Source organism: Accipiter gentilis, chromosome 13 (genome assembly GCF_929443795.1).
Source record: "Accipiter gentilis chromosome 13, bAccGen1.1, whole genome shotgun sequence".
Taxonomy (NCBI): domain Eukaryota; kingdom Metazoa; phylum Chordata; class Aves; order Accipitriformes; family Accipitridae; genus Astur; species Astur gentilis.
Genome location: NC_064892.1, coordinates 33,524,585 through 33,551,918, shown reverse-complemented (window position 1 = coordinate 33,551,918; position 27,334 = coordinate 33,524,585). Strand labels below are relative to the sequence as shown.

General features: G+C 43.7%; 1 protein-coding gene across 1 annotated transcript; it reads left to right on the top strand.

The window, feature by feature from the left end:
* The first annotated feature begins 151 nt into the window (after nt 1-151).
* LOC126045171 (receptor-type guanylate cyclase gcy-12-like) lies at nt 152-18,053 on the top strand. The gene is made up of 7 exons (XM_049815882.1): nt 152-352; nt 844-918; nt 4,081-4,321; nt 5,163-5,292; nt 7,361-7,471; nt 14,872-15,021; nt 17,784-18,053. Exons 3-7 carry the CDS (start codon nt 4,189-4,191, stop codon nt 17,923-17,925), a joined length of 666 nt encoding a protein of 221 aa, XP_049671839.1. The 5' UTR covers nt 152-352; nt 844-918; nt 4,081-4,188; the 3' UTR covers nt 17,926-18,053.
* The last annotated feature ends 9,281 nt before the right edge of the window (nt 18,054-27,334 follow it).

The window sequence follows — 27,334 nt, the reverse complement described above, 5'->3', positions numbered from 1 at the left end:
CCCAACATGTCCTGAGCAACTTCATGTTTTCACCTTGAAACACTCAGTTCAGGCTCAGCCCAACATAAATATTTTTCTCTTTGTTTCCTTCAAAACAGTATGCCCTGCTCTCCTAGGAAAGCATATATAGAAAAGCAAATGCTGGGGTTTATATTTCTCCATGGATCTCTCAGTCCTGTGTACCATGGGCTCTAAACATTCAAAACGGATGTACTATTAAAAAAAAGAAATTAAGAAGAAAAGAAACTCACAGTTGGTCTGCCAGAACAGCAACAAGCAGGAGCAACTTGATTGCTGCGAAGAGCCGAGAGCACCTGCCTTGCAGAAGCTGCAAGCAGACAGCCAAACCATGGTGAGCTTCGTTCAGTATCACTGTTTAAGATGAAAATATGCGGTGAGAGAACACTTTAAAAAAATTCAATAGCAAGCTTTGTAAGTCAGATTAAAATGCCAATTGCTCTGTGGTTTTCCCAAACGAAACAGTTGCCTTTCACTCAAGTCTGATATGAGATCCATTAATTTCCCTGCTTTTTTCTGTCAATAGTTTAACCATATTGGTTCTAAAAGGATTCAGATTACCCAGAGATTATTTTCTTGTAACTGTCTTTAATTACACTCTTGCTTCAAAATTTACTATGTTTTCTTTATGGAAACTTGCTGTGAAGAATTTAGGACTGGGGGTCAAAATGAGCACAGCTATTAAAAAACAAATGTACACAAAAATGAGGCCATTGTTGTTTTCTTTAGAGGCATGCCATTACATTTTAACTAGCATTTCAAGAGCTCTGTTCTTCCCCTTTTATTCCATGAAGTATAATATGTTAATGTTTTCCCTCCCCTTAGTGTGGATTTATCAATTCCTGTCTGAAATCTCTTACTATAGAGAACTTTGGTAAAGAGACCTGGGAAAAAACTCAAGTAAGTATTTCATCCTCCAGAAGAGAAGTACTGGTCCTGCATGGAGACTTTTGTAATGGGGCCAAAGGGGGTTAAAATCTCATTACATGGTGAGAAGGATTATCAATAGAATCGGGGCCCCCACAGCTCTGCACTTCACAATTATAATTAATTCTGAGCAGCCTGTGCCAAAATTCAGTGCTGAGTCATATCCCCATAGAAAGAAAGTGGCTTGTGCTCAGTGTAAATCAGGAAACAACTCAGAAGAGGCAAAGACATCCCACATCGGTGGTGACAGATGCATTTGTCCCTGGGATTAATAATGCCTTTACCTATTCCCAGGTTCTCCTTTCCCCTCTGGGATTTCATGTGTTGCATATCATAAAAAAAGACTTGTTCATTTCGACAATCTGTGTTAGACAGCGGCAAATGGCTGACAGAGACCCACTTGGTGGCTCACCACCCCTCTCTTGGGTGGAGGAAAGCCATGAGCCAAGGCCACACTAAATGCTGACGACCCTTTTGAGGAAGGTGGCCTTGACTGGAAGGGTTTCCTGAACCAGCGAAGGGCTCTCTGTGCAAATAACCCTGCGCGGTGGCACGGGCTGGGAAAAACTCCATCAGGGGAAACTTATGCAGCTCGCTTCTCCATGGCCCTGTTTCATTGACGGGAAGGATGATTTTGTTAACAGACCGCAGAAAGTACATTTATAGCTAAAAAAAAACCCTAACAAAGTTCACAGCATGTTATTAACCGAGCCCATTACTTTTGGGGCATGCTTTTGCTCAGCAGAATGTTAAATAACAGGCCCATGGCAATGGACATCCTAGAAATGCCGATACTTACGGAAAAATGAGCAGTGAGTTTTCTCACTAGTAATTTTTGAAACAACAGCTTCAGCGGCTGCTAGGTGGTTTGCATGGCACACAGCTCTCTTCCTCAGGAAAGAATTTCCATCCCAATCTGCATTGCTTGCCTTAATTATTAATATGAAGACTAAACACAGACAGATGGCAAAATAAACTCTGTTAGGTTGGTGTGCATCTGAAGTTCCTTCCACCAACATAACTGGGAGCAGATATTGAGCCAAAACATATAGAAAGCTCTTGATGTGAGTCTGAGATGTCACAGTTTGCACAAAAAAGATCCGAGAGTCAAGTTCTTGGCCTCTGGGGCCCATATAGCAAACCAGAGTGGATGGTGACATTTGTAGAGATTTTCTGGCTCTCTTGAGCGTGCACACACATGCTTAGGTTGGGCCTCGCACTCATTTTTGTCTGGATCTGGCAGCTTGCTTTCTATGCTGAGCCGATAGTAGTTTTGTCTTTCAGATGTTTACTTGTGTTGTGCCTGCAAGCTCGCCAGAAACACTCAGGCTGTTCTGCCTGTGCTCTGATTTTCTGCTCTCAGCCTCTGAAATGGGTTTGCACACAGTGTGGTTTACTCCTCCTTTTTCCCCCACTATAACTGTATTTCTTTGGTAGTGCTTTCTTGCATTAATATCAAGGAGAAAAAGGAAGAAAAATTTAATGATAAATGTAGCCGAAGTACAAGAGGATGCAGAGAAAGAGGACTGACTGATACAAGCATTTTTTATTAGATGTAAAGAAATGCATGTATATGAACCCTTCTGGACAGGGTACATGGGCTCATATTCAACCATATAACTCTGGCTGGGATGACTCTCACCAGCTAGAGACTTATGGATCTAGTATAAGCCGTGCCTTGGCTCCCTGTGCAGTCATCAGAGGCTGACAGCCATTCATGCCGGCTCTTCATCTCGGGGGTAGGATGGGTAGGATGAATCACCTTCTGAAAATACGTTTCTCTCACAGTCTATAAGAGGGCTCTAGGCAATTAGCTCTGACGACATGCATGACTTTTAGCAGTCCAAAGGTAGGTGAAATGAATCGCAAGTCTTTTCTTTGCAACATGTGTGGTATCTTAGAGCAATGTGCCATTCAGCCTGCCTGCTACCTCCTGCTACCGGAGCTGCTCAAATCTAGTGCTCTTAATCCTAAGTGGGAAGGAGTCATATACTTAAGCACACTGTGGGTAGCCTGAATATACCTCTGTCCCTTCCTCTGCAGTTTTTATGCTGCTTTGATGATGCTTACAGGGCCATCAGAAAAGGATTGCAAATTAGATCAACCTCAGTAGCTGCACTGGGAAGATACTTGAATTTACTACTGGCTGCTTTATGCCATTAGTATCTTAGATCTAGAAAGCAATCATGACAGGACCTGTGTCTATCAGGAGTTTCACTAGGTAGGTAAGAGTGATGTTTGATGTAGGAAAGGGCACTGAGAGATCAGCATTCGATCCTGAACGTTGCCTGTGTAGAGGGAAATACTGTTTATCATAACACAGTGGCACAGGTCAAGGTTTTCCGAAACTTGTAGTGATTTTAGGTAATTAGCTTAAAATACTTGGTGATCAGGTCCTCTGAAGTATTTCAAACTGGGTATCCAAAACCTACTTTTGAAACCTTGGTGTTAACCACTCCTCTAAACTCATGCCATCTTTCTTTCCTTCTCAGCCTTTCCCTGCTCCCACTGGGCCAGAGACTCTTTCTTAGGCAGGTTTTTGTAGCATCTGACACACCAGGACCAGGGTCTTGTGTAGGGCCTCTGGAAGTTGCTCAAGTGCAGAAGATGCAGAGGGACGCAGGTTACACACACGCTCTGAGGAATGATTGTTTGTGGCCTTCTGCCTGGTTTTCTTATCTAGAGCATCTATGGATCTTCTTTATCAACAGGGGAGGAGAAGAGAGCTCTGCACTGAGTTGAAAATGCTTAGAGTAAACAAACATCAAGAGATGGGGTCTCCAAAGAGATAAGGCTAAAGGACTGTATTTTCTTTTCTCACATGGCTTTTTTTTCCACTCATGTTTCTGTTTGAGGAACCATACCTCCTGGAGGAAGCACAGAGGAACCCCTCCATGCCTGCTGCGTTCCCCTCAGCCCACCACTCCAAAGACTACTTAACAGAGATGGATTCAATTTCTTTATCGTTCCTTGGAAACTGCTTTTATAAAATTAAGAGGTTTAGAGAATGCTGGGCCCTGCTTCCTGGTTCTCCTGTGCTCAGCCCTATCACTGGCAGGATCATTTTCAGAGGGAGCTGGATTGGATGATTTTCCCTCTGTGTTACCTGAAGTCATTATCCTCTGTATTTTTCAGAACCCAGACAGGAGTCAAAAACACCTTCATGACCTATGCTGTGGCTGATGACGTTACTGATTCGAGAAGCCTGTGGCACGCTAAGTAAAGACAGTTTGCTGCTTCTCTATGGCTCAGAGAGCACTGACATCTATCCCAGTGCCTCCCAGCAGACCTTGCTGTCATGCCAAGATGTCAGATTGTGGCAGATCTGCCTGTAGCGTCTCTCTGAGGGAAAGAGGGAGTCATTTCCCATCCCAAGGTAAGCCTACAGACGATGGGATCTTTCACCTGGGTTTGGTGAAAGGATATGCAAAGAGCACGTATATATACTCTACTTCTGCTCACCACCTTTGCATTAGACTGTGTCGCAGGCTTTTCCCTCAGATGCCAAAGTGACACTTCCATTTGGCTAGATCTAATCAGTCTTCTTATAGATAGGCTTCATGGGGCATCAGCACGCCGGTGCAAAACTAAGCAGTGGAATGTAGTCCCCATTCACATCCAGACTGTAGACACTTAAGTTCAGATGTCTGTATGTCCACACCCAAGTTAGATGTCTAAGCTCCCATGAAAGACAAAGGAGATCTAGTCAATGGACCAAATGGAGTCTGCAGTTATTCAGCAGATCAGATGATTCCTGCCTCCAGGAACTCCATAGATTCTGTCCAATCCTTCATGAGGAGCTCAGTTCAGGTGCCTTCAAGCCCATCCTAGACTTTGTCCCTTCACAGTGGTGAAGTGGACATCACTGCTCGGGCTAATGGAGAGCATAGCATCTCTGCGTCAGGAGGCAGTGCCTTGTTCTCTGAATTCACACTTGCATGAGATCGACAGCCCTCTCTGTTTCTCCCTGTGGATGACCAAAGCTCATGAGAGACAAGCAGCCCTCCTCTGGGGCCTGCCCCAAACTAGCCTTGATTTTCATTAGTAATACCTCAAAACATAAATACAAACCTCCACAAAGCAAACAAAAGGGGACGCCTCATTCCAGGTTAGTTTATTTTCCTGATCTTTGCTCAAGACATATCTTTTAGGTCAAACAGGTAGCATGCTGATTTCATTGGCACCTGATGCGTCTGAGGTATTTTTAATATCTGTAGGTCTTTGGAAACGCTACGAAGTTCTGCTCGGAAATGAATGCCCCATCTTTTTGTGTGGAAAGGAGGACAGACAGAGCAATGCTTCTTCACTGCTATTTTGCCAGGAGCAGCCTTTGTCATGTCATGCCAGGTAAGACAGAAGTGCTACCTCGTGGGTACGGTTCCTGGCCAGGCATGCCCTGACGGTCTTGCTTCAAGGAAACCTGTGAATGGAGGACACCTTCTGAGGAAGTGTAGTCACAGGCAGGGATCCATAATATAAAATCCTTCATTTTTTCAACTCTGGGCCCCTCCTACTCTGCCCTATTTTTTTCTTCTGAAATGGCAGTGTGTTTCTGCATGCCAGGCTTCAGATGAAATAGATGGGGAGCTGTTAGAGGAGCAGCACAGCTGACCAGTAGGTAAGGTGGTGACACTTGGACAGACTGGGAATGGTATTCCCTTTACCAGGGCAATCGAAGCTGGCAGAGGCTGTACAAACAAAGCCTAAGCTACTTGTGAGCCATACCTTTGCGTGTCAAAAAATGCTCTGCATTGGATTCAACACATGATTTGCATTATCTCTGCTTAAAAGTGCCTGAGATCTTGTTTGGTGTTTAAGACCTATCCATTTGCAAAGAGACAGCACGGGTTGTTCATTTGAAGATCAGGATTTATTTTCTGTACATGTGTATGTATTACTGGGAGCATCACGTTGTTGTGGGCAGTGGGAATCATAATAGAAATTAATGGTTGCTACTCTTAGTCCTATGGCTTTAACTTGATCCTATCCAAATAGCTGTGGTTATGCAGCTGGTGCCTGTATGGAGTGACAGATATTCTATAAATACCATAGACAGAAAATAATTGAGATAGCATTTAAAGGGTCAGATGAACATCGTATTTTTGGCTTTATAATTTTATGTTGGGTGTGGGAGACACAACTTGCTTCCCCAGCTTTTAGTAATATAATTATAAAATTGCCTGGTGTTTCCATTTCAGAAAGACACCCATTTTCTTGCACTTTCCATCCACTAGCACATGTACACAGAAGCTTCACAGTTTGAACCAGTTTTACTCTCGGTGAAATTCTAAGCCAGATGTTGAATTCAGTTCTTCTGGTGTAAATCTGGAATCATTATGCCTTGACTAAAATTCTATGAGATTTTCAAAGATGCAGGAATATAAATCATTATTAAATCTGGTTATAATTGTCCCTTATGTGGCATATTTTATACCTAATAGTCCTGTTGATGAACTAGATAACAGCCAAAATGCAGGTGAGGGAGAAGAGAAAAGATGTTTCATCTATAAACTTTAAAAAACGGCAGGATTTGATGTAGAGTAATTTACTTAAACGATTAGGCCACAATATGAAGCTATGACTGCTTTTAAATCAGGTAACCTAGAGTCTGTTGCCAGAATTCTTCAACAGTGAGTGACAATGGAAATTTTTAATCAAGACGAGGAATGCAAAGGGGGAGAGAAGCATGTAGTGTTCCTTGTGCTGCAGAAGTTTAAGAGCCCAAAGAAAAAACAAGAATGGACACAAATTCAGAAAATGGAGCCTTTCATAAAGATAATGAGGTGCATTCAATGATTTACAGAAATGAGGAAAATTGCTTACAATTTTCTCTGCCAGTTTGAAGGTTTTTTTCATCTACCAGAAATATTTTAGGGATAACACACATTACAGTCTTGAAATTTAAAGAGGGATGGAGATGGATGACTTGGATTGTCCTTTATCTTGCCATTCACACAGGGCAATTGTGAGCTAAATCAAGGCAAGTGACTCTATTTTATACAGGTGTAAATGACTGAACGGTACTTCTCAACTGTGATTCAGCTGTCCTATTTTAGATGCCTTTTTTTCAGATGAGATGAATTGCACTGCAGAAATGCCTGTTTCTTCTTATTGACTATAAAGGGAGCCTGGGGTGACCAGCTCAGATAATGGGAAAACATAACAAAAATGTGTAAGAGAGCATTTGAGAAAGAGTGTATGAGGATGTAATGAAAGAACGCATCATCACTCTTTCACAGACTGAAGCAAAATGAATATTGCATGCACCACTGCCATCTCATGTTTAGTAAGTGCTTATCTTTCAGCCTTTGTGTTATCTGAGTGTATCATGTTAAAACAGTCTACCAAGATGATTCATGGCATACACAGGAACATGAGCATACTCACATATGTTCTTCTCTATGCTATTCCCTAGACAGCCCAAGATGAAGCTTCTCAGGAGACAAAGAACTGTTCAACATTGTCATGAAATTGAGAAAAGAAATCCTATGGGGATATTGTGCAAAGTGTGTGAAATTAAGGCAAGGTGAGAGAACATCCTCTTTACCTCCTGTACAAGGATCAGAATGACCTATGGGTCTCAGCAGTACAGACACTTTCCCACGAGGGAGACAGCCTGCTGAATATAAATATTGTAGGCAGTGAGTCACCAAAGATGATGTCATTGATTTATGCAAGGATTGCAGAGTTTGGATTTGGTGGGAGAGGTTTTCTTGTCCAAATGCAGCCAGACCATGATATGCAGTGAGTTTATTTTCTTCTGATTGTAGTAGAGCTTTTGCTTAACTTTCATTTGTATGCTGCGTTGGGTTATCTGCTCAGGAAAAAGAGGTATTCTGGATCTCCTTTTGTTTCTTTCAATTATCTTGTGTACATTTTGTCCTGAAAGGAGGTTGGTTTTTCAGCAGTTATGTAATTGCTGCGGTTGCTTATACAACCAGAGGAGGAGACAAGAATTGTTTTCAGTTAGCTTTCCAGAGAAGTGTCTGAAGTGAAAAAAATGCAATACATCCTTGATAGATGGTGTCAGATGGGACATTGATGTTTGGAAGGATGATGAAGAGGAAGAAATGGTTCATTCTTTGTCAGAATGATAACTCCTCAGATTTTGGATATGAACCTCTCATGGCTCTCTGCTACCACTAGTGTTTACACACACAGACACACACACACGTATATATGTACGCTGGCTAAAGACAAGATCTCAGTTTTAAGGATCATGGATCGAGAACATGACAGAATTCATATACAGTATGTATTCATATACATTCGAGATGTGCTACAGTTCAGCTTTTTTGGGGGACTGTCTTTTGCTTCTTTTTGAACTCTTCACTAGCAATTAGAAAATAACTGCACTTTGGTCAGCCCCAGAACTTCCATAGGCTGAGGCAGCCAAGTTACTGCCATATCTACCAAGCTGCATGAATGGCAATTATTGCTCTTCTGCTTTCATGAGACTATTTGTAATGAAGAAAGCATCATGTCACAAGTCACTGAGGTAGCTTCCAGTGCTATACAAAGGAGTTTTGTATAGCAATAAAAAAATATGTTTGCATTATTATGTGCGGAATCTTTTTCTGGCAGCATTTTCACAAAACTTGTTTTCTGGACTTACTGCAGCCTTCATAAAACCATGTTGTGGGCAGAAATTTGGCACTGGAGAGCAGTTTCAACATGCTAAGGTTTTCTGATGTTTTGCTTTTATATTTACTTCGGGAATTTAAAATTAATTTGATCATTGCTAGTTTGCACATGACAGTACCTGGTTTCAGGCAGGCAGATTTCATCTTTCTTTGATGCTATATGGCTCTCCCTTGGCACACCAGTATGAACCTGTTGCTTTTACTTTGGTAAGGTTGCATTCACCAAGAATAAGACAATGTATGTGCACCTTGTCACAAGAACTGAGAAAAATCACTTCCAGCCTGCTTCATAGAAATATATCAAACTACTGCATTAGCTTATGTTTCTTTCCTTACCAGAATAAAACAGCTAGATACATTTTCAATTCATTCTTTTGATGAAAGGTGTAACAAAAACATTTCCGCAGGCAAAGTAAGGTTCACTGAAATAGTTCAGATTTCCTTGAGAATCTGAAACAAAACTATTTTCTATTTTCCCATAAAAATCACCCCATGGAAAAGTTTGGCAAGTTTCTACAAATCAGTTTTGTTAAGATAGTTTGTTCTGTGGAAAATAAAAATAATTTTTTATGAATTGACTGATGCTCTGGGACCAGTTTATTATAGATAAAGTTTCTGAAGGTGCAAGGATCAGAAAGGCATCCAGCACCTTCAGCAAGACTTTTTTTGTTTCAGCAGCACTTACGCCTCTCAAAATCCTCTCCTTGCTCTGAGCGTCTCTATTTTGCCTTGTTATGTTTTTTTACAGAGAACCTGTGACTTATTTTTGATCCTGTTTATCCAGAGAAGCTTTGGGCTGAAGACAAAAGATTCTGCTGTGCATTTCCTTCCCACGCTCTGTTTGACGAAGCAGTAAGGCAGTATACTTGGGTTGAACATGGAACGAAACCTTTATTTCAGAGAAATAAGTGTATGGGCTGGCTCCTTACCTGGCACAAATTGCCCCAGCCTACTGTGAAATTGATGCAGATAGACTGATTTTTGGGTTTTTTTCAGATTCTTTCTTACCTAATGTTGGAAATCAAGGAACACCACATTGCTGACTTGATGCTTGTGTTAATATTCCTGGGAAATGAAAACCAGCTTAGTCAGCATTCCCAAAGTGAGATGTACTTCAGGACTGGGGGACTGGGGCTTTGTGTTCTTCATTATTAGTGTTCCTCAAGGAAAGGGGCTGAGACTGAAGGAGAAGTCTGGCATCTGTGGAGTCACAAATTTGTCAGAAATTGAAGCACAGAAGTTAAGAGTTTGGTCGGCTGAGGACCAGAGCCTCTATAATCAGTGGGAGATCTCCAGAACACCCTCTTCAGAGGTTCAGAGGTCAGAGCATGCATCAGGCTCTTCGAGTGCCTGTCTTTATCCCTTGACTACAGAGGGAACTTAAGAGTGACAGTGTCCTTACATTAAGCATGATGATGTCCATACATTAAGTGGCTTAATCTGGCGTCATCAGTGCTGATACAAACATTGGCTCCCTGAGATCTTTCCTCAAGATAATAGTAGCAGCAGTCCCTTCTCCTCCTAAAGTGGGGATGAGAAACAGGGTTGCACATCATCCAGTGTGTCTTTTTTTTCCTTTTCTTTTCCTCTCTTACCATGATATCAGTCTTTCCTTCTCTCCCCAAACACACATCTGCAAACACACGTTGTGGCATTATCTTACATTTCTTTTCAAGAGAGCTTTTTTAATCTTTATTCATAATTTTCCTTCCTTCCTTCAGCTGTGGATCAATCAAGCAGATATGAATATTCAGAAGTTCACATCAACAATATGGAACCCAGGGACCTGTTTAGATAAATATTTTGCCATCTTCCACCTACCAGTTACCTTCCCCATTTTCAGCAGGAGGAAATATGTCGTCAAATTCCATTCTCAAAGCAAAAGGAGAAAATTCATCTAAATCATGGAGAAACCAGTCCATACTGAAGGTCAGAAGTATCTTTTTACTTCTATCTTTGTGGAATGAAAGCAGGGAGAGGACAAGATAAAAAAACCCAAACAACCAAACCCCAAACTAACAAATAGAAAATTGAGCCACTTGAGATTTTGTGAATATATGTTTTATACAAAAAGAAGTGGGATACAGAATATCAGCTCTTCTGGAGATTTTCTTCCTGTTAGTGCCGTCCATTCTCAAGTACCCAAGATCCTAAATGTCATTTTCTGGTACGATCAGATTCTCTTTGCATTGTCATAGCTGGTCCCAGTGAGAGCTTCAGTGCTGACTTTAGTAGAAACAAGGATGGGTTGTCAATGAACACTTTAAAAAATCTTTTCATTAATGCATCATTACAATGATGTTAGCTCCCTCCTGGTTCCTAACAGTTTCTTTTGAAACGCTTTGTCCATCTCTCCATGAAGATGACAGTTTGTTAAAATTCTGGAAAACCTTCCAAGTGTCTTTAGTTCTGCTCCATGAAACAAGTCCTGCATTTGTTGTGTTGTAGGGCAGGGATGGGAGATGACTGGTTGCAGCAAGTGTGGGATATGTTTCCTGGCAAGCCTTTTGAGTGTACAGAGCTCTTCCTAGATGGTTAGTTATCGTCTTCTCCTGTTCTGTGGCCAGATGCAAGAGCCAAATTCATAGGGGAGCTGATTGTCTACATCTAGGGCATGGAAATAAGGAGAGAGAGTAGTGTTGCCAATGAATGAGGTATAGCTCTCTCTGTGTGTCAGTGTGAGGAGAAGAAGCCACGGTTCTATGTCAGCCTGTGCAGGAGGCTTTACTTTGTTGTTTATAGTAGCCTATTATTGCAGCTTTCCTTCCCAAGTGTCTCAGTATGTTGGGACAAGTACTACTAGATGTGTCTAAAAAATATTAAGCATTGCTAGATTGTGTTGTTTCTAGCACAGACTAATCCATGGGTTGGGAAGGTGTGAAGGAGAAAAACGTGTGCATTGATAGTGTCATTGACCCGTGCTTTTATTTAAAGGATGTATGATCTGGATGGAGTCCATGCAATGCATGACGTACTTGTGCTCCCCCAAACTCTGCAGCCTGGCATAACTAGAGGAGCTGAAGATGCGACTCCCTGACATTGCACCTCATGACGTGACAAGGAACCTTATCCTGATGAAACAGTGGCGCCTGGCAGAGACAGAGCTTTCAAACCAGCTGGAGAGGAAAAAGGAAGAGCTCAGGATCTTTTCCAAGAATTTGGAGGCACAAAAGACTTGCTGTATGCCTTGCTGCCGAAACACATTGGCTTAAGGAAGCTTAAGGAATCAGTTTAAGGAAGGGAAAAAGGTGGATGCAGGTACTGCAGGTTCCTTTCTTTTCTTCTGCTTATGGTCCTCCTAGTATGTCCAGTCTTAAACTTTGCAGGTCCCTTTGGAACAGTGTATTTGCCAGAGCAGTCCCAAGGTATCCTTTTTCTCTATGTGATGAATTACAACACCCAGAGCACGCAAGCGTCATCAGGGACCCTTATGGCTATGGTGATGGGGAACAGATGGCTGCACCTGAAGAACAGGTCTGGCCTGGGAACTCCAGCTATGAGAGTTGCATCATAAATTCATGCCTGAGTACCACTCGTATGAAGCTTTTTAAAAGAGAACCTTGTTATGAAGAAGTAGAAGTAGTACACAGCAGGAAAGGAAGGCATTTATTGCGTGTGTATTGCTTGATCTTCAGTCTGGAATATACCAACTCAGCAAAGTCCCATCCAACACTTGCTAAGCAAGCGCTTTTTAGTCACTCCAGCGAGAGGTGTCTGACTGCTCCTCATTTAGCACACATAATTTGCTGCCCATTTCACATGTGTTTATTTGCAGTAGAATTCCGAGCTTCAAAGCGTGACTGCACAAAAGAGTGACCGTGAATTTGGAGTTACTTCTGCAAATTTATGCCTTTATTCCTTCACTGAAAATAGGAGTTCAGAGAGATTCTCTGATTACGGCTAAACTGGGAGGCACAAGAGTGCTCCTAAATTCCTGGGTGCTGATCTATATCCTCACCCTTCCCAACTCCTCAATGCACTCTCCCTTGTCTTCCCACCCCAGCTCACTGCTTTCCATAGGCAGGAAAAATCACAGAGTGAGAAAGGAGCTGAGGTATCTTATTAGCAGGTCCCCAACTTGTCAGTCCATGACTCCACAGCACACCTCCACAGCACAGCATCTAAGTTTTCTTTGGTCTCATTCTGCTGTTTAGCATGAGGTCTGCTCTGTGGCTCTGGGCACTTGCACTTCTTAAGAAAAATCCTGTCTGTAAACAGGTGCAAAAGAGAAACGACTCAAATTCTGTCCAACATAGCTGAGGATATTAGAATATTTGGGCTGGGATTTAAAAAGAAACTTTGGAATGAGATGTCCACACCACAAGTCAGTGTAATTCAGCTACCAAACAGGGAAAGTTGGGAATCTTTCCTATGCTTACAGGGAGCTTTTCTTCACCTATTAAACCAATTAATAGAATTTTGGCAAGTTACAGAAATCTGTTGTCAAAGTCTATTACTCACTAAGTGAAATAAGGATAGAAGCCTTTATGAAGAAATGTACATCTAAGAGCTGATTTCTTCCTCGGGAGAATTTGATTCCTGCACAGTACTCTTCCGCGATATTGTGACATTCACAAATATCTGCTCTACCTGTAAGCCCATCCAAACAGTGAACATGCTGAATTCAATGTATTCCAAGTTTGATTGATTAGGCAATGGCCACAGAATTTATAAACTAAAGTGTTTCTATTACTGTTTCCTTTGGTGGTTTGGGGTTTTATTTTGTGGGTTTTGTTTGTTTTGTTTTTATGATGAGCTTTCTTCTGTCTAACCAAACAGGACTTGTGGTGATCATAGGAAGCGAAACTGGCTGAAAATTTGGGGTGGACAGAGTTCCTTCAGAACTTCAAACATCAGTTCTTGTAAAGGGACACTCTTTCTCTCTTTTCAGTGCTTTGAGATAAGAACTTAGAGATCTTTTCAGTTATTTCCCTTTCATTTGTCCATGTAAAAAACCCCCACCAAACTAAAAATTCCTTACTGAGAAATCTTTGAAATTATATATAAAAATTTTGCTTATCCATGAGAAGGGTCACTATTTAACCTTTCAATTTTTGAACACCTATGCCTTCAATTGAAATTCATGCATTTAGCACCTCCTAAGACTGGGCCATTATCTGAGTCCATCTCACATCTATGGGAGCTTTTCCATTGACTTCAATGAGTCACAGGGATTGGGCATTTTATGACTGTAGAATTCTCTGCTGTCAGGATTAAACAATAGGAGATGAATACCTGGTGGTTGGAGGCATCACAGTCCCCATCACTAGCCATGCACTAAGAGTAGCCAATCTTGCATATGGTATGGGAGCTGCCTCCCAAGAGATAGTGAACCCCATGGTTGAGGAGCCCATTCAGGTAGGGATGACTGAATTCTTGCTTTGAAATAGATGTTATACATTGGTAGATTTAAGCAAGACCTCAAGTTCCAGTGAAGGTCAACATACTTGCACTTCAGGTTAATATTCATGTTAAATGTTATACTGAATTCAGGCTTTGGGGCTTTAATTTTGCAGCAGGAAGAACTTTGCAGTCCAGAGTCCAGTAATGCACTAAAACATGCATTTAACAGCAGCCAAGTAGTCAGTTCGCTGACAATTTAGAGAAACAAGTACTCAGAAACAAACTCTGTCTTTATTGCTGTTTGTGTTTAGGGATAACTAGAAAGTCATTTAGTAACTTGTGCACAGACAGAAAATAATTGATGTAATGATTTATTTTGCACTTGCTCCTTGCTTGTAAGAGCTACTTATACAAGGGCATGTGTTAAATTGGGTTTTGCAAGTATGAAATTTTACAACTCTTTATTGGCCAGCTACAAAAGCATAACATTGATAGTATATAACCAGAACACTGACTTTAGTGTGCTGGGTAATGAGAAGGAGAGAATAGTCCGGTGGAAAGGTGTCCAAAGTGATGTTTGCCATGGGTACAATGAGGCTGTAATCCCTTCTTCTCTTCTGCCAATTACTGTCAGAAGTGTGACAGTCACAAGATAGGAAAGTAGCTGAACTGCTACACATCATCATCCTCTTCTCGTTACAAACAATGCACTCCCTGTAATCGGCCCAAGGCTATATCCTTCTTTCTGCAAGAAAGTGCACAGGTTCCTGCGGAGGGGTGAGCTGTTATTTAGTCCCTAGAATGGGAGGTGGGGAACAGCCTGTTCAAGGTTGTGCATGGCATGGTTGTCCAAGAAGGACTGCTAGATATTCTAGGTGGTGACAATGAGAGGCTGATATGATGTATCATATTTCCTTTTTGATTCATACTGACAATTCAGAGTTGGGATCCGCTCTGGACCAGTGCTGGCTGGGGCTGTTGATGAGAAAATGCCAAAGTACCACTTGTCTGGAGACACTGTCAACAAAGCTTCATGGACAGAGAGTCACAGTCTTCCCAGGAGCATCCACCTCAGCTTAGCAGCTTTTAGGTAGGGAAAAAGAAGTGCCAAATGGCACAAACCAACCTGAGCGTTTTCTTCCCCATCACTTCTGGCTAGAGCAGTCACACAACAAGGGATGTTTTGGTATTATCTAAACCAGGAGATTTCATTTGGGGAGTGTCCCTAGGGTCAGTCAGTTCAACATGTGAGTCAGTGGAAAAAGGTAGGTGCTTCACAGGGACAATCCAGCATGTCTAAGAGAGACACGAAGGGAAGTTGTAAGTGGTGGTGTGAACAGTACCACCCACAGACACACATCATATGAACAGAATTATTTACACATTACTTAATATTTCCATCCACCACCTAAAATCCAGGTGCTTAAATGGAGGAGCAAGATTCTCCTACCCCTCACCTTGTAAAAATCCTCGCAAATGCTTTACTCACACAAGAGGCAATTGTTGGCAGACAGATCCAAACCTCTCGGCAGTAGCGTGCTTCCCTGCCTGGACAGGTTTCCATGGGCTCTCAGAGCAACAGGGTGTAGTGAGTGAAGTAATAACTTGGACAGGGTATAACATCCACTGCCTTCCATGATTGGACTTTTCTGCTGGCAGGCTCTCCTTCTCTTGCTTTTCAGGCTTTTACCTGGAGAAGGTTGAGCTGGAGATGATCTAGAGAGTCCTTGACCATCTCAGTCTTGTCCTCCCTAGGACAAGTGCTGCTTGGAAGGAGCTCTGCAAGATTGGTGCATTACAGCAGTGCTAAATGTGGGACAAATAAGCTGGAACCAGGCTTTCTGTGGACATGCAATAAAGTGAGAGCACAGAACAGGGGAGAGAAGAAAGCAAAATATATAGAGGATGCAGAGAAGTTGCTTGGGCATATAAACATGAGTTTTTTGCAAGTACCTATAAATTTTGTGGAATAATTGAGGCAACCTGTGTGAAAACTTGGGCTTAGGATTTATGCTTACCCATACCTGCAGAAGAAAAAGGAACCTATTTCCTAGTAGTCCTGATTCTGGTTTCCTATTTTTACTCAGGTTCTCCAGCAGGGACGTGTTGGCTCTGATTTATGGTTCGCACATTTTTATTGGTCATGGTCTTTCAGAATAATTCACAGCTAAAGCAATTTTTGGGGCATCCAAAAGAGCAATACTTAAAAATAAAATTTCCATGACCTGCAGTGATTTAGTACCTGGCACAAATCCTAACCAACCCCAAACTCAGTAATAAATAACTTACAAGAACAGCTTTCTTACTGTGGCATTACTTCCTCCCCTAGTGAACAAATAAAGAGTCCTACGCTGCATTCCATACTCAGGCAAAATTTCTGTTGATGTTAGTGGGATTTTTGCCTCAGTAATCTAAAATCTGCTCTGCAGTTGTCATAGTAGTGACACAGTGCATTGAAGCTAGTCTGCTCTGCTCCCTGTGTAAAACCGAGGTTCTCGGATAGCTATCTTACCCCCTAGTCACTTTGGGCATCACTTTGTATTGCGCAACCCAGAATGATTCTGGGTTTATCTGCAGGAAAAACAATGCCCAGTTTGTGAGATCAAGTCATTTACATGTTGTTACATAAAGCAGGAAGAATGCTCTTGTAATGCATTTTAAGAGTTGAGCACCATAGTCTTTTTGACTTGCATTGTGCATTACTGACACATGCTCCCACGAGAACAGACAGAAATACTCATTAAATATAGAGTCACGAAATGCTGTTTGCTGTGCTCTACATGTAACTCCTTCACATATTTCACACCATCAATAACTACTGTGAAGTGCAATAACAAACAGCAAAATAAGTGTGCAAATGAAGTCTTAAATGCCTAGAGCAGATCCCTTTCTGGGAAGTCTTGCAAAGCTCTGTTCTGCTCAAAAAAATTGCTAGCAACAAATAATTTTTATTAGCACTGCAGAGCTAATGGAGCTGTAGGAGAGAACTCTGGATTCCTTTCTGATTCATGCCTCACAGTGGAATTGTAAGTTCCAGTTGCAGGATTTTTTATTTCTGGTGATGATGCATGAGCCAGAAAAGAGCAGAGGCTGAATGGTTGCAGAGCTGGCATTCACGAAAAAGATTTCCTGGTAAAAACAGAGCAAATCAGACCAGAAGCCACAAATAAGGACGCTCACACTATTTTTTCAACAGGCTCATTTTTCCTGATTTCTTGTTTTGATTTGTTGATGTGTGAAATTTGGATGCTTAAACGAAATATGCCATTACAGAAGGCTTCGCTGAGTCCCAGTCCTGCAATATGATGTGCCTGGGCAGAGTGCTACCCCATGTACGGGACGGGAGGCAGGAGAGCTCCATGTGCTTTAGCTGTCTGTCCATGTGCTGTACATTATGAACTAGTTTTTTGAGAGGTTTTCTGTTTGAATTCATTTGTACAGCTGTTTAATATCCAGGGGACCCATCCTCCATCCAGCTTTTTGGTCTCTTTTCTCAGAGTAACTGAGCTTTGGATATCTCTTCTAGTGCAGGTAGATCCTTACCAGAAGTAGCAATCTGTGGCATTTTGACTGCTTGCAGGATTGGGGCTGGCACTATTAGGTGCTTTTATGCCATGCTGTATAAAAGGACATAGTACACAGGGAGCTGTTTATACCCAGAACCAATTACAGCACAAACTCACCTAGAACAATCAGCTCTTGCCTTGGGGACCATTGTTCTGGCCATCGAAATGTCCCCAGCTCTAATGAGGCTGCACTGTCATATCAGGTTTTAATTTCCTTTTGATAATTCTTGTTCCTTATGTTGCCGTAGGCTTCCTTCTCCTAACTTCCACATTTTCTCTTGTGCAGAGCTCTGCCAAATCAAAACTTCAAAACACATGAAAGAAGAGAAACTGAAGAGGAAGTGAAAGGTAAAAGGGCCACGTGTTTTTTGAGGAAGAATCTGCCTGGAACTGAGGATGAAATCAAAGCCTCACGGCAGCCAGGCTGAACAGAAAGGCACATACAGGGGCCCTGCTGGCCCAATATAAAGCAGATAAAATAATATTGCTCTAATTCTGGGAAAAGGTAGCAAGCTCAATTTATTTTGACGTGTCAAGTAACTCAGCCATTCTTCATTTAAAGCCCAAAGAAAATCCTCCAAGAAATTCAATTTATATCACAGTGCTCAGTTATACCTTCTTTTCCCCTTCCCTGTTGGCTGTCGGTGAGCACACTGGATGATATGAAAATGAGATAGGAGGATGTCTTTTGAAAGTAGGTGGAGAGGAAAATTTAAACAGTAGGCATAGAATTAGATCTATGCCTTCCCATGCTTAGGAAACCATACATGTAAAACAGGGAAACACTGTCCTGGGGCAAAACAGATAGTGACCAAGCACTTGTAACTGGAGGACACAATGCAAAACCTACGTGAATAGGCTATCAAATGACATAGGAGCCCAGGTTTTCTTTGTCTCAGTTACTTTAGTATTTTTGGAGAGTGGAAGGCGGAGAGGACACCCAGCAGCAGGACTAGGGGAACACATCCTGAAATAGTCTGGGCAAACCAGGAGATGGACACACAGAAGGGTGGGGGAGAAGGGGAAGAGCATTGCAATGGGTCAGAAGCACAGATAGAAACTTTCTTTGGGTGTAGGAGAGGGAAGTTTGAGGAATCATTTAGGTTTAGAAACTTAACTTGAATGGCTGTTTCTGAGCCCCGTTTCCAAATAAAATTGCTCCAGGGCATGGAATATGGGCTGTCCCCCACCTTTACATGTGTCAGCCTGTGCTCACACAGAAAGATGTGTCTTCTTGGGCTGTGTACCACCCTACCTCCTGCCAGCAGGAGCCAGACAAAATCTGTGACTGACGCACCTCTGTCCCTGAGCGGAGGGGATTTCACTGCAACACGTGAAGCTGCTTGTCTTTGAAATGCCCATGGATGGGGTGTTTGCTCCTACCCTGCAGTAAACAAAGAAAACAAATGTCAGCAACATAGCATGAAGTGGCCCATGAACCTCGGTCCAGATGCAAACGTTCTGCCTGTTCGTTGGCTCATATATCCCTCCACGCGGGGATGGGACCTCACTGTAGAGAAAGAGTGAAATACTGACAGAGCAGGAGCATCCGTGGCAGAAAGTGAGTCAGCAGGATCCCACTTCCCATCTAGTGAGATGGAAAGGCTATTGTTTCTGGCAAAGGCAATGTTTTGAACCTCAGGAGTGTGAAAACAGTAACAGATTTATGAATACCTCCTCGATGCATGTAGCTGCCAGCCTTTAGCCAGCACACACAAGGAGTGCAGATCCTACATGCGCTGGGGATGGTGCTGGGATTGAGGAGGACAGCTAAAAGTGGGAAAATCTCACTTCCCACTTTTGTGCCCAAATTGCGTATGAGAATAACAACATGAAGGTGGAAGAACACGGTCAGGCCAAAGATCTGTCTAGCTCAGCATCCTAGCAGGGTCCCATAGAAAATCCTTGGGGAAGATCCTTAAGAATGGGAACTGCAGAGACTGAGGCTCTGCTTGGCATCCTCTCCTGGCTTCCAGCAACCAGCAATTTAAAGGCTCTCTAGGCCTGGGGTTGTGTCCAGACCACCAAGTTTAACAGCCACCATGGATTTACCCTCTCTAAATTTGTCTAATCCCTTTTTGGAGCCATTACTCCTTAGCTCTGTGATAGCTGCACACACAAACACAGCTTGGCAAATACACACACCCCTGTGTGGATGTGAGGATCCAAGCAAGCCTGTGCTCATTAAAGGAAAAGAAAATGTAAGAAAGCCTGTTCCTTCAGAGCCTTCCTTCCCTCCCACTCCTCTTTTGAGTCCTTGTTTTTCCAGTCTCCTCAGGGCACTAGGTATTGTCACCTCTGCTTTCTTCCTCTAACTTCTTCTGGAGGCAGATGCTGTAGGAAGCCTGGGCAGCAAGGTGGTCCCTATTTCGGAGTACACTGACGACGAGCAGCTGCTCACTACAGGTGGCACTGCCGGCACTGAGTATGTCCAAGGCTCGTTTTATTAAAATGGTCCTGATTCTTTATTTCACACAAGGGGAGGTGGGCTGAGGATGATCCAGATGAGCCTAGTAAAGCCAGGTCATACCTCATCTGGTTGCTGTGGTAAATAGCGCCCTGAGGGCCAGATTTATTTTTTTTCCCCATGGCTTTATGTGCTCCGCTCTTCCTGATTGCCCTGGGAGCGAGGGAACAAAGTCCCTTTGAAATCTGGCCCTTCGTCTTTGCTACTGGAGTCCCCACATCCCTAACACTTTACTTCTGCTTGCTGCTGGCAGAAGCAGTGGCTTTGTTTGCTGACCTGGGTTTGCTCCTGGCCCCTGGCTGTTCCCGGGGCAAAGGCTCCCGATCACCAGTGCCGGTGGAGAGCTGTGCTCCAGCCTGGTGGACCTCCACAGCAGCAACGGGACTTGGCAGCGGGTATTTGTGTTAGTGCTAAAGCCAACCGTAGCTAAAGGGCATCACTACTAGGTTCTCAACACAGCAAGCCATGCTAAAAGCCAGATTTTGAATTTTGCACTATGTGGGACCCTTTAACACAAGTTGAAGCAGTTTTATAACCTGATTTGGCCTTATTCATGCTGAACACTGCTGCAGTTAAATACAGGACTAATCTGGTCTGGTTGCAGCAGAGTTCACACATTTATGGGTCGATGATGACTTACTCGAGTGTCAGTTAGTTTGTGTAGAACAGGCCATCACCTTCTGGTGCCAAATCACCTGCCTCTCCAGTAGCCATTTGCCCTGCAGCAGCCTCACTTCAAAATCACAAGTCACCTTCATCACTGAGTTTTCAAGAATGTTTTTGGAGACTTTGGAGTCTCCTAGGGACGTCGTAAAATTGCTATTGGCTTCATGGGGAAATGCAGGTAGATGAGTCAGTACAGGTCCAAGGGGAAAAAAAAAAGGATGTAAGAATGCAGACCCCTTGTGCTTCTACAAATGTCTTCCCCTCAGCCCATCATCCTCACCTCTGGTCTGCCGGGTAACAGTCTCAAAGCAGAAGGGGATCGTTCCCAGGTCTTCGCACTTCACCCCTTTGGTCTGATATGTTCTGTCAAGCCACCTCCTTGCGCCTGTCTTCCCTTGTCTCCCATAAGCAAGTTTCCAGCCCACTTTTGCTCTGAGGTTTTTGGTTTTGCTGCTTTTGCTACGTGACCTGTAGAACTTGCGATATGGCAGATGACAAAAGAAATCAGAAGCGAAGCAGCAGCTCTGTCAGATAGAGCTGGACGCAACGCACCAGCCCTGCCCACGAGAGCAAGCGAGTCCCATAGGACAGCACAGGCATCTGAGGGGCTTGTCAGCTTCACCGGAGTTTTCTCCCGGGGTGGCTAACAAGCTAGATCTGTTCACACTGAGGACTGCCTGGAGATTTTCCTGGCACTTTTTTTAACACCTCTTTTTGTTCTCACTTGTTATCTGCCAGCAGCTGAAGCCAGTTGGCTTAATGGAGAGTGTACAAAAGGGAACAATGAGGAGTGGCTTTCCAATCAGACAAGGACACAGAGCTTTAGCAATGGCAACGGACATCCTAGGCTTAGTGTTTTGTCATAATACATGGAAAATAAGGAACAATAAATTGCAGAAAGCCTGATATTGAGCACTTTAATGAAAAAAGATGATGAGTTTTCAGTCCAGACTTTAAGAATGCCAATACCGTGTAATATAAAAGGTAAACAGAAGTGTTCGGTGCTTTTGCTATCGAGTCCCAAAATGAAAAAAGATGAAGTTTTATTACTTATTTTTTTAAAATCAAATACAGGCTAGAGTCTCTCTCCTTGGCTGCTAGTATAAAGATAATGATGAGCTAGAATGTCATGACACAGTGACTGCCCTTTAAAAGAGAAAAGAGCCCCCAAACTTTGCTTTGCTAATATGACATTCGCTGAGAGATTATTTTAATAAAAACCATACAGAATGAGGGCAGGTATCTACAAGCTGGATCTGGAGTCATAATTCAAGCCCTTTGCGCTCTACAGAAGATTCAGAGGTAACATTGACCAAGGTCTTTGGCTCCCTATGCTTGATTTCATTCACAAGTGAAGCGCGGCACAAAGTTAAGCACGGGGAGCCAGAGATCCGGTAGTAGGCGGCCCATGTAATACTTTGGCTAAGAAACCGAGATTGTGTCGTCCTCTAAGGTCTGGAACAGCAAGTACCTAAGAGTTATTACTTACAGCTACAGCACATATTTTCAACCTGGGGTCTCTGTGACCTATGGAGACCAGGAATTGCCTCTTGTTAGCGGACTTAAATTCACTAAATAGCAATGTGTCCTTCCCTTAAAAAAACTTCAGGGAACTGCAGACAGGGAACAAAAAAGTTGGAAGCCCTGAATTTACAGAATTGAGTAGAGCTGTGATTTCTGGCCCTGACACCTGCTTGATTCTCACGGTGATGGGCTCTGTCACTCCTTGATGTCTGCACAGACCTGCCTGAATATTTTGCCTGTGATTTCTTCCTTTTCTGCTGCAGGCATTCGCAAGGTCAGACCCCGTAAACAGCTCACAGTAGCTTGGTTACTCCTTGACACAATTTAGCTCCTTCATGTAGGAGCACCAGATGTCTCGCTGAGCTGCATAAGAACCATTTGATTTTGCTCAAGAGGAAGCAGACACAGAAAGACCAAATGACTTGGCAAAGGTCAGGATGTGAACAAGAGAAATCTGGGGCTCTCATCCTCCACAGTCCCTTCCTTTCTCTTAGGTCATCCATCGAAAAGGTTCCACAAGCATTCCCAGGCCCATCCCTGGGAGAGAGAAGAGCACAGAAGTGCTCACAGCTCCTGCAGAGCTGGCAAGCATTACCTCACGCTGTCCGATCTCCATGAGTGCACTTCTACCCTCCCTGACTGGAAACCGAGTGAAGGCAGGGCTGAGCTGTGGTTATTACTGTGGCCTGTTTTAGCTGGCTGTGTTAACCAGAGTCACACAAATTCCAGAATTGTGTGCCGAGCCAGGTGCCCCAGCCCACAACACGTAGATGTACCCTCATGGGTGTCATGGCCCGCAGTAGGCTGGGCATTCAGCAGCAGGGCATTTACCTGGCCCAGGCGAAGGATACGGAGGGGACAGAGGGAAAGTCGCAATGCCATCTCATCTCTTTGTGCTTCTGGGAGATGCAGAGATGAGCTAAGAGAGGAATAGGGCAATTGCGGGTGGGTTATGTGCTCTGGAGAAACAAGAGACCTGTCAATAGCATTATAGTGGATCACAGCAATTCCCGTGTTATGGACCAGCTCAGTGGGACAGGGGAGGAAGGAGTCTGGAAGGAGGCTTTCTGAGATGCCCCGGTGCAGACAGTTTGCTCATTTGTTTGACTTCTTCATGGCTCCTCAGTGATAACACACCTCACAGGCTCGCTCTGGAAAGGACCAGCAAATGGGACCAGGTGTGGCTGGGTGGCCACAGCTGTATGGTGAATAAGCAGCCAGTGACAGCAAAGAAGAAATGGACTCTGAGCTTTAGGAAGGAGATGTTCAGCTCTAGCAGCCCAGAACTTCAAGCTCTTTCTTAGGTTTTATGCCTGGTTGTGCCATTTCACATAGGTGTTAAATGATGCAGAAGCATTTGTGTCTTCTGGCATCTGGTGTTAATACTACAGTACCTTTAAAGGAAGTTCTTCAAGCTCTTCCATGATCTATGAAAAAAGAGCTTGGCCTTCTATCCTTGGAGGAACGTTATCTGTGTCCAAATGACACCAGGGGAGAAGATGAGGATTTCATAGTCGCATATCATTCACTTCTTCCTAAAGGGAAGAACTTTCAAGCCCAGGGTTGAAGGGGGATATCGGTTTTGAACCTTAGGGGTGTTTTACTTTCTCGGATACCCCATTTCTACTTCCTGCTCACTGTCCTACCAGAAGGTGCCATTATGAACAGAGAATTAGTGGTTAAATGCTTGGATTATTTCTGATAATTACAAAAGCGGGCAGCTAAGCTGCATTTCTTTGCAATGTTAAATCACCTGTGAGCATGAAACCTGTCCTGTAGGACACCCATGTATGGTCTCCAGTGATTAAAGACAGCACATCAGATGATCAGGGGACGGGGCAATGGCCGTGGCCTTAGACTGCAGGAGGACTCGTTGGGGAGCAGGGGACCCACTAACAGGAACCCCTCAGGGTTTTTTTGTGGCCATCGGGTGATGATTAAGCTGCTGACAGATGAGGCCAGCTAGCTGTCCTTGGAAAGAGAGGTCAGAGAGTACTAGAGGGTGCAACTGCAGATGTGTGACTGCAGAACAACAAGGCCCTGAGGGGGAAGCCAGATGTGGGATTTCCCTGCTCAGTAAGTGAGATACGGTGTACGTGTGCACCCAGCAAATGTACTCTTGACCCTTCGGTGATGGTCTTAATCAAAGCAGGCCCCGTATGGAGGCAAGGGACCACAAACCTTCTGAGCAGAAAGGAGTTGCTTGAGTGCCTTGAGATGTTCTCTCCTCAGGAGAGAAGGACGACCTCCTTCCAGCTATCTCCCTCCTCCATCTTACGGACCACGTCTGATCTTAAAAGGCCTGGTAATAAGCGTGCTTTGATTGAGGCCACTGAGAATTATTGATTGTCCAGTTGGGGATAAGCCTATGTATTGAACTGAATCAGAAAGAAAAGAATTCCCAATATTCAGCAGAATGAAACAATTAATTCTGGCTGACAAGCATTTGAAGTGACCTCAAACAAATGCTTTCCTTCCATTGCCTTGGGGCTTTAAAAAAGGCAGAGAGGCAAAGACAGACAGTTAGAGGGGGAGGCTAGTTGTCCTAGCCAAAGCCATTGAAAGAAATGCTGCCTTTCTCCTCACTTCGTGGCTGGAGATCTTAGAGCAATAGCGAGTGGGTGCTCTTGCCCAGGATGGGTACAAATGGGCTTCCAACCTTTGGTCTGCTGAGTTCAGACTAAAGGACTTGCACTGGCATCTTATGAGAAGGTGCGAGGATGGACACATGCTCTGGATGTTGATGTTGTTCCACTTTCTAAAAACATAACTGTGCAGGCAAGAGGAAGGGAACGTGTGATGGGGAGGAGGACTTGAGGCTGGAGCTGGAGGAAGCGAGATCCAGCTGCGGGCAGCGAACACCCATCTCCTTGCGCCTGACATCGAGGATGACTGAAAACCACGAACAGCTTCAACCAGGGTGCTGGGGAGAACATCCTGATGGGGGTGAGATTCAGCCGGGGAGTCCCCGCGCAGAGCCGTGAATCAGGCAGCAGGGGTGTTTGAACTCAGGCAGGCTCCAGAAACAACCCCTTTTTGCAAGAGGGGCCCAAGACCCCCTGAGAAACCAACCCCTCCAGATGGAAATGGTTTGTATCAGAAATGTCGGCATGGAGCATAAATAATACCGGTGGCCACCCACTGTTGGCTTTTGGCAAATTGAAGGTGTGCCCAACCCCTCGTCTCTGAACGCATTTCTTTTATCAGCATTGCCACAGGTACAAAATGAAGGACTAGCTTAACATGGGCATTTACTGAACCTTTGAATACACAGTATGATGGCACATTTGGTACCTAGACTCACTGGCTGCTAACCGTGTCATTTACTTGGGTTGCTTGCCCTGCCAAGTCAGCATAAGTCATCAGGAGAAATGCAAACACATTTCCATTTTTTTACATGAATTAGAGTCACGGCATAGGCTTTCTTATATTTTGCTTCTATGGAAAATACTTTTTTTTTTTTTTTTTTTTTTTTTTTTTAATTTTGTACCCGGCAGTTTTCCTCCTACACATCATGCAGACAAATAAACAGCCCCACAATCTAGCCAGGGAGGTTAGCAGGCTTGATACTGTGCTGTGTCTAACTGAGCCAGTCTTTCACATATGTTATATATTCACCTTTTCTCTGGCATCTGCATTGCACTTGGGAAAACACTCGCACGCAAAGGGATGGGCTCTGGGGAATGGAGAAACATTATCTAGCACGGGAATACTCAATTAATTTTCAGCAAGCAGCTTTTATAATACATAACATACACTTAACATAATACACTTTGGTCTTCTGCCAGAGATTCTGAATGATTAGGCTGTATCAATTTACTCTTGAAACACTGATTAAAATCTCAAAACTTTCATAGCAAATGATGCATGAACCAGAATCTGAAATGTGATGATTGAAATATTGCAATGTCACAGATTCATCACACAGCCTTTCCAAATCCACTCTCGGTTTCAGCTGGCCCCTTAAATGTTCTGCTCACACGTCCTAGTGATCAGCTTTTTTCTCCCGCTCCATCCCTCCCTCCCCAACCCTCTGCCTCTTGGAAAGATAATAGCCAGGCCTTAATTGAAGCAAACAGGTCATTAAAATAGTAATTTTGTAGACATTTGCAATGACAGACATTCATTCACTGCCAAAGACAAGTAGAGAATCAAGGACTGGATATTCCATGCACATTAAATCTACCATAGACCCAATCAAAGTTAAACATCCTCCTCCCTTCTTACTGTGAGAAATTTCCATTGGGCACAGAATTTAAACAAAGAAAAACGAAAAACAGCTATTCAGCTCTTGCCCTATGAGTCGTGCCCTAGCCTCGAAGCAGGTCCTGACAAACAGTGTCACAAATATGAGAAGGAGGACTCTCATCTCCTGTCTCTCGGTGCACAGTCACATCTCATCATTTCTTGCAGATAAGAGAGGTCACATCACCCCAATTACTTTTACAACCTCTCTGTAGGATGACTCTCATCACAGTGTCACTAAAATGCACTTAGTTCTCACTGGAATCCAGAAACTCCAAGCCAAATTGCCTGCTGCGTGAAGCATGTTGTCCAAAGGAGATGCCTGACCTAGGAACCATTGTGCAGGAGTTCTTTTGAAATGATCCTTTAGCAGCAAACCATTGCTCTAAATCTTGTCTTAGGTCTCAAAAGTCCGTAAAGATAAGTACACTTGGCCTTCTTCAAACTGTCAGTTACAGGTCCCTCACTTCGCTGTCAAACTGCAGCGTCTCCAGGGAGAAGCGATGTGCGATTCAGATGGTCCGCTGGTGAGGACGTCCTGACCCGCTCCGGCCAAGGAGAGCAGCCATCGCCCTGAAGGTGGGCATCTGAGCCTGGACTCATCCCATTTAACCTCAGGCCAAATTGAGAGTCTTATTAGACTAAGGTTTTTCCCCCCCAGTCTGTAGAGAGAGGCACCACCAGACCCTTTGTCAGCACGCAAACGAAGGCACGTTTCTGTCTCCGGTGACTCGGGAGGAAACTGCTCCTAACCAAGCGTTCAGTTCAATGCCTAAAATGAGGTGAGGTGACCGGGACCAGGCAGCAGCCCCGTGTAGCTGCCTCCACGTGAACTGCCTGCGCGCTCCATTGCCAAGTCCATCGGCCGGTGAGGACCGACATGCCTGGCCGTGACTGGCATCACGTTAGCATCGAAGGATGCTACGAACGAGGGC